This window comes from Malus sylvestris, chromosome 9 (assembly GCF_916048215.2).
Source record: "Malus sylvestris chromosome 9, drMalSylv7.2, whole genome shotgun sequence".
NCBI classification, from domain to species: domain Eukaryota; kingdom Viridiplantae; phylum Streptophyta; class Magnoliopsida; order Rosales; family Rosaceae; genus Malus; species Malus sylvestris.
This window is the reverse complement of record NC_062268.1, coordinates 19356740-19363893: the sequence shown is the minus strand read 5'-3', so window position 1 is coordinate 19363893 and position 7154 is coordinate 19356740. Positions and strand designations below refer to the sequence as shown.

Genomic DNA, 7154 nt, shown 5'->3' with positions numbered 1-7154 from the left:
TAGATAGGTTATTTGTGGAGTTTGATTGAGGACGATGACTTCTTTTTTTGTTGTTGGGGCTTGGTTGGGTTTCACTTCTGGCGTTGGATGGGAAACTGGTTTATGGTCGTCGAGGCGTGCTTCGACAGCGGGGAAACCAGGCGGCTAGGGTTTGATCTGTACAGTGTTCTGTGATTTTCTTTTTTCGGGCTCAACCTTCGGGTTTGGTTGTCTAGTCATTATCTTGGAAGCCCATCTTTGTTTGTATTAGTTGTGTTTATGGGTCATTGTTGATGTATTGCTAATGAAATTTACCTTTTATCAAAAAAAAAAAAAAATCTTCAACCTAATACTTATTAGAGCAGCTCCAGCGGGAGCTCCTGCTCGAGGGACAGGCTCTGGAACAGGGCTTGATTGCCCGAGGGAGGAAGTCCAGCGTTGGCTGGCGAGGGAGCCCGAGCACCCCCGAGCGCCAGGCCCGTCGATTCTCGCCGGCCCGAGAGCCTGAGGTGGGTCTGACGTTAGCTGACGTCAGACGCCTGTTTTAATGTTTTTTTTTCTGTCGAGCCTCGAACTCCTCCAACATCTTGCCGATCTCGTCCACTATCCCATCCTCTCCAGCTCCAGCGGTGGTCACGGTGGAGGAGGAGAAGGAGCTGACGGAAGATTCGGAGCATGCGATTTCGGCACCAAAATTGTGATCTGATGATGCATGCAAGAGAATGAGAGAGATTAAAGAGAGAGAGAGGTTTCAGAAATGAGGGGGGTTGCGTCGTAGAGAGAGAGAGAGAGAGAGAGAGAGAGAGAGAGAGAGAGAGAGAGAGAGAGAGAGAGAGAGAGAAAGGAGAGACAGAGGGCTAGGAAACATGAAGAGTGTTCTGGAAAAAAATGAGAGAATGGTTGTCGGTTGAGTTTGGAAAAATGAAATGGAAAAGGAATAGGAAAAAAGAAAAAGGAAAACAATTAAAAATGATTTTGTATTATTTTATAAATAAAAAAAATACTAATATTTTATTGCCAATTGCCCCGGCTATTCAGTGCAGGGGTGGAGATGCAAAAGACAATTGCCAGGGGAATGCACTATTTATTAAGGGCGATTACTGTTCATTGGGTGGATTAAATAGTGAATAGCCTGGGGGGAGGGCTCCTACACTGGAGTTGCTCTTAGCAAGCCAATGATGAGGTCGAGCGAGAGTATTTGTATTTGTGCGTAGGGTTGGGCCCATGCTAGGTTGGGCCCAAAATGAGAGGAATCAGATCAGCCTTGTTTAAAAATAAAATGGGGCAGGGCAGATTAGGTAATGGAAATTTGAAAATTAGATCCGGACCTAATCCGGCGCATTTTGATTCGTACAGAGTCAACGGGTCAATTTTGGTGTGTTTTTTTTTTTTTTTTTTTTTTTTTTCCAGAATAGAAACCATCTGACTGAGCTTCAAAATTAGATGGGTTTCATATGCATAGCCTAATCTCTCTTAAAAAATAATCTAACAATCATGATGATTAAAGAAAATAATAGATCTAGAGAGAGGGGTTTCAGGTTAATTTAGGTGGAGATGTAGTGTAGTACATTAAATTTAGTATTGATTTGTACTGCTACTATGATATTGATCAAAATTTGCATAAACCCAGAAAGCATTTCGCATAAAACAATTGACAAAAAACCCAGAAAGCATTGCTTTGGAAGAATCAACCGTGGAGATGTCCCATAGAAAGTATTTTGCATAAAATCCAGAAAGAGTTTCGCATCTACAAAATCCCACAGAGAAGCAATTCCCACCCAGGCAAAGAAGCAAACTCAAATTCCAGTCGAGTTGAGAGGCGATGAGGGAAGGAATCGACAACGAACGGTGGACGGTGTGTGAATTATGGAGAGAGAGAAAGATCGAGAAACTGAGAGTGTGAATTTTGATTTGTGATATGTGTGGAAAATATGGGTGTGGATGGTTGAGATTTATCAATAAAAAGTTGGACTGTTGATACGGTCCAAGCTGGGCACCCGTGTCCTCAATATTTGAACCCGCCCGCCTCGTCCAGCCCGCCCTGCCCCATTCTGTATATAAAATATATGGACCCATCCCTAACCCGCCTCGAAACTCTTGGACCTGCCCCGACTGCGAGTGCAGGATCCGTTTGTCCACCCCCGTTGAGTGTGCCAATTTAGGCGCAATTAGCGATAGCGCGCATCAAATTCGCGCAACGTTAGAAGCGGACAGGTGGAGGCGAGTCAGTCTCCCCCTCGTGACTCCTCGCCACATTCCCAAAATTAGCTGTTTTCTTCTTCTCCTTCCTCCTCCATTTTCCACATCACCTTCCAACATCTCTCTCTAAAACCCTAATTCTGTTCCAAATCAAATCCAATTCTTCGATTTCTCAACGCCAATCTAAACAATCCATCAGTCTACCGATTCAATCCAATCCAATTCATGCATATCTGACCCCAAATTTCTGTTTTCTCCGGGGCTCCCGTCCAATTCGAGTGTAACGTCGATCCAAAGACGCACCTTACTCGGATTTGATCGGGATTCTATTTAATCGGAACTTTTCGAGCTTAATTAGGAATCATGGATTCGAGTCGAAGAGCTGTGGAGTCGTACTGGAGATCCCGGATGATCGATGGGGCGACTTCCGACGAAGACAAGGTCGCACCTGTTTACAAATTGGAAGAGATTTGCCAGCTTCTGCGATCATCGCATGTCAGTATTGTCAAGGAGGTTTCTGAGTTTGTATTGAAGCGTTTGGACCATAAAAGTCCAATTGTTAAGCAGAAGGTATACAAATAATTCTTCTTATATAGTAAAATTTTGTTGCGAAATTATGGTTTTTATTTTTATTTTTTTGTATCTGTTAAAATGCTTGTAAGAAGTTGATTAATTGGTTAATTTGATTTTATTCTATGGTAAAAAATATCGGGTGTTCGGTTTAACCTGAATGTATATTCTTTGGTGCATGCTAGTAGTTTGTTATCAACACACACTGAGAATTGAAGATTAAGATGGTGACTTTTGATTCGATAACCTTGATATTAGTAATGGCTTCCATTCATCAATGGTGTGATCGAAGCGGAGAAGTGTAATAGTGTGTTTATAAATTTTCTTTATGAGAGAGAGGCTTGGCACTAATTCTATGTAGATTGCAGTGGTTTGGTTTCTATAACAGCGAGGCATATAGAAGTGAGACTTGACGAAAGTCAGGATATTTTTTCAAGAATTTACATAGAGTTGTGATTATGATGCCCAAATGTTATGCAGGCTCTGAGATTAATAAAGTATGCCGTGGGAAAGTCTGGTTTGGAGTTCAGGAGGGAAATGCAAAGAAATTCAGTTGCAGTGCGCCAGTTATTTCACTATAAGGGACACCCGGATCCTTTGAAAGGAGATGCACTTAATAAGGCTGTGCGGGATACTGCTCATGAGGCTATTTCTGCTATCTTTCAAGAGGAAAGTAATGCAGCACCTGCAGATGATCTTAACCGAAGAATACAAGGTTTTGGGAATACAAACTTTGAGATGTCATCAGATGAAAAAAAGTCTTTCATTAGTGAGGTTGTTGGCCTTGGAAGTGCATCTATCAAGCAGGGACTTAGTAATTTCACCCAGAGTCACTCATTTAAAAAGAATGACAATGGAAACTACAAGAGTCCTAATCTTCATAGATCGTTGACCATTGAAAGCGAGCAGGCTGATAGTTATGAACCCGCTCAATATCGCAATGAGGCTCAAAGTAGTTTTGGGTTGTCAAAGAATGTGACTAGTGGACCATGGAATGAGGATTCAAGGGTAACCAAGACTGCAATAACCAATGGAGATTCCAGTTCAAATTACAGAGAGAGTAAAACTCGCGAGGAGATATTGTTGGAGACCATTGTGACGTCAGGTGGTGTACGTTTACAACCCACTCGAGATGCCATTCAGATTTTCCTTACGGAGGCAAAGAAGTTGGATGCTGTAGCTTTGAGTCATGCCCTAGATGTAAAACTACAATCTCCATTGTGGCAGGCAAGTTGCTTATACTTATGTGTTGGCGAAAATTCTTCCACATGCTTTTATGCAAAATTGCCAAATAATTGAACACTTGAACATTCATAAGAATTATATTATTCTTGATTATAAGAATTTTATCAAAAGATGAACAAATTGTCTTTATTTATTGTATTTTCATTGTAATAAGTTTAATTGTTCAATCAGTATTGGTTAAGAAAAAGAATTGGGTGGAATTTTTGTTGTATTTATAGATCTATTTCTTTGTCTAACTTTCTTTTATGCAATTATTTGTGTGTCAGGTACGCAGGAAAGCTATTTGTGTTCTTGAGTCAATTTTGAGGAGAAAGGATGATGAGCATTTTGCAATCATAGAATCATATTTTATTGACAACAGAGATCTTGTAGTGAGATGTTCTGACTCTCCCCAGGCTTCTTTGAGGGAAAAGGCTAACAAGGTATTCAGTTATTTCCTCATACTTAAGAATATATGTGAGATTCATCTATTTACTTGTTTCTTAAAATACGTATATTGGTGATGAACAAGTAGTGATTGTTTCTGTTTGCTTAATCAACACTTCAACTCTTCCACGTCATTTCCAGGCAGTCATTGCTGCTCAAGTCTAGAATTGATTGTAAATGTAAAAAGAACTTGGGAGCGTCACATTCTTTGCCATAGTAGGATCAAAGGATTTTTTCATCTTTTTGTCATAGTTCTTGGCTATTTCATATTGAACGAAGAATTAGAAGAGGACTAACAAAAGTAATACATTGTTACGTGATTGTCATGAAAGGAATGTGGAAAAGAATCTGTACTTGCCCATCGTGACTTTTTCTAGATTTGATTCTTCTTATTCTTATTACATAATCTGAATGTATATATCTAGATGAAATCATGCTTTATAATGTTAAGAAAATGTAACCTCTTTAAGAAATTACATTTTCATGTCATCATGTCATCAAGCACAAATTCATCAAGAATATGCATTCAAGTGTGTGCGCACGCACTTTTTTCCTTGAAAAGATACAGTAGGTCATGCAGCTGAATAGACACTGTTCTGTTCTCTTAATGAGCAGGTTTTAAGCCTCTTGGGTGAAGAACAAACAGGCAGTGTGACAAGTAATTCAGAACAGACTGTGAAGTCTCAGACTGCTACTTGTGTTCAGATGCCTGACCTTATAGACACCGTTGATTTAGATGACCATGATTACCACGTGACCAATGCTGCAACTGACAACCCAAGTGATCAAGTCATCACAAACTTAACAGCACCAGCACCCCAACTAATTGATGATTTATTTGGAGATGGCCCAGGGACTGCCGGAAGCACCAGTGAACTGAAAAATGATGATGACCCTTTTGCAGATGTCTTGTTTCACACTAATGACAGTAAAGAACCAGCAGATGATCTCTTTTCTGGGCTTACCATTGATAATAAACTAGATCCTCATGAGAATTTTGTGGCAGAAGAGAAAAGTGGAACTGAAATGTTTGATATTTTCGGGCCCAATTCTGAACTTCCTCAGGAGCAAGATCATAAAAATGATTTAAGCAATTTAATGGGTGGTTTATCCATTGATAAAAATGTCCCAAAGATGGAGCAGAAAGGAACCCCTCCTGGACAACTATCGGAACTTATGTCGGATTCAACTAGCCATCCCAGCCGCCAGGCCTCCAGCAATGCTTGGAGTGGCATTCTTAATTCTCAAACAGCCCTACCGAATGGAAATGCAGTGTTACCTCCTGGTGGTATGCCTTACAATACACCTCCTGGAGTTATGTTCAATCCAGCCTTTCCTTCTCAGCCAATAAATTATGGTGCCATGGGAAATCTTCTTGCTCAGCAGCAATTCCTAGCGACAATGTCTGGCTTTCAACACTTTGGAAACCTCAATGCGCAAAATATGAATTTAAGTAATGTTGCTGGAACAAATGGAGGATATGCTTCCGCACTTCCTGATATTTTCCATGCAAATCAACCAAATCCAGCTCCTGGTTCAGTGGTGAACAGTTCAAAGAAAGAGGATACCAAAGCATTTGATTTTATCTCGGTAAGTTTGATTTCCGAAAGCTGATGTCTTATGCAGTTTCATTGATTAATGTTTCCTTCATTCCGATGTTGCATGGTTATATCAACTTTGAACCTGTATAGAACATATGGATGATGTATTGAAGGCTGATGACACCTAATAAACCTATATCGATCAGATATCCAGAAAGAGAAACAAGAAAAATTTCTTCTTCTTGTTTTTTTGCTAGTATTAAGTTGTTGAATCCTTTATCTTACGGATTGTTTTGTAGGACCATATTGCTGCAGCCCGTGATCCAAAGAGGGTAGTTTAAGGCTGTCATCTTGTGCCTCAAGACCAAGGACCACTGCAGCACTCCGATAGCAATTACAAAGCAGGTCCATCTCTTAGAACAACAAAGCTAATATTTTGTTGTGAAAAGAATGAAATTTGCATAATTGCTGAGACGTTTCCATGATACAATCAATTCAAAGGGATAAAAACCAAATCATCTCGGAACCGGGATGAAAAGAGTAAAGAACATATTTGTGCTCGTTTTCGGTATTGGAGATTGAAGAGAATGAATGTTGTGTAGTTAGCTTTGCTAGTTTTACAAGCATGTAATGTAATACAGGCGAAGATTTTCCCAGCCCTCCCTCTTGTAATGAATTTGTAGAGTGCCTCTTTCGCCCCCCTTCTTTTTTCTCTCCTGTTTTTTTTTTGTTTTTTCTGTTTATTTTTTTTTCTCTCAGAAAATAAATTGTGCTACATGCATATTTGATTTGGTCATTGGAAACGAATAATAAAACATTCGACTGTTTATCTTTATCGATGTAACAGTTGCACTCCCATGCGAACGATTGTCAATTCGAGTGTTTACAACTCACATATATGCTCTTGTTCTTGTCACGACAACGATCGAGTTCCTCGTATCACAGAATAGAAAGGCGTAAAGGATGAGTTTTCTCTGCGTTTCGTGTCTATTCGTGTCTTTCACTACCCTACAGAAATCGACCCTAAAGATACCTACGACAACAACCCCAAACCCCTCCCAATTCTCTATCACATCCTTCTATGAACGAAAATCTCCTCCCACCCTTTTACCTCAACTCCATGGTGCCTTTGCTCTCCAACACACATCCCTGCGCGGCTAAGCAAAACTGTTGTCATGGGTTCTGTTTCGAAAG

At 40.2% G+C, this 7154-nt stretch overlaps 1 protein-coding gene and 1 long non-coding RNA gene across 2 annotated transcripts; both read left to right on the top strand.

Moving 5' to 3' along the window:
* The first annotated feature begins 340 nt into the window (after positions 1 to 340).
* LOC126634433 (uncharacterized) lies at positions 341 to 913 on the top strand. The gene is made up of 2 exons (XR_007627340.1): positions 341 to 753; positions 800 to 913. It is a non-coding gene; the product is annotated as an uncharacterized LOC126634433 (long non-coding RNA).
* A 1245-nt stretch (positions 914 to 2158) lies between these two features.
* On the top strand, positions 2159 to 6795 carry LOC126634431 (protein MODIFIED TRANSPORT TO THE VACUOLE 1). The gene is made up of 5 exons (XM_050304949.1): positions 2159 to 2748; positions 3229 to 3975; positions 4260 to 4415; positions 5035 to 6009; positions 6260 to 6795. Exons 1-5 carry the CDS (start codon positions 2542 to 2544, stop codon positions 6299 to 6301), a joined length of 2127 nt encoding a protein of 708 aa, XP_050160906.1. The 5' UTR covers positions 2159 to 2541; the 3' UTR covers positions 6302 to 6795.
* The last annotated feature ends 359 nt before the right edge of the window (positions 6796 to 7154 follow it).

Coding starts and splice junctions, on each gene's coding strand:
- LOC126634431 (XM_050304949.1), top strand. CDS start 2,542: ATGGATTCGAGTCGAAGAGCTGTGGAGTCGTACTGGAGATCCCGGATG. Junction 3,976..4,259: donor TACAATCTCCATTGTGGCAG/GCAAGTTGCTTA, acceptor TTTGTGTGTCAG/GTACGCAGGAAAGCTATTTG. Junction 6,010..6,259: donor AAGCATTTGATTTTATCTCG/GTAAGTTTGATT, acceptor ATTGTTTTGTAG/GACCATATTGCTGCAGCCCG.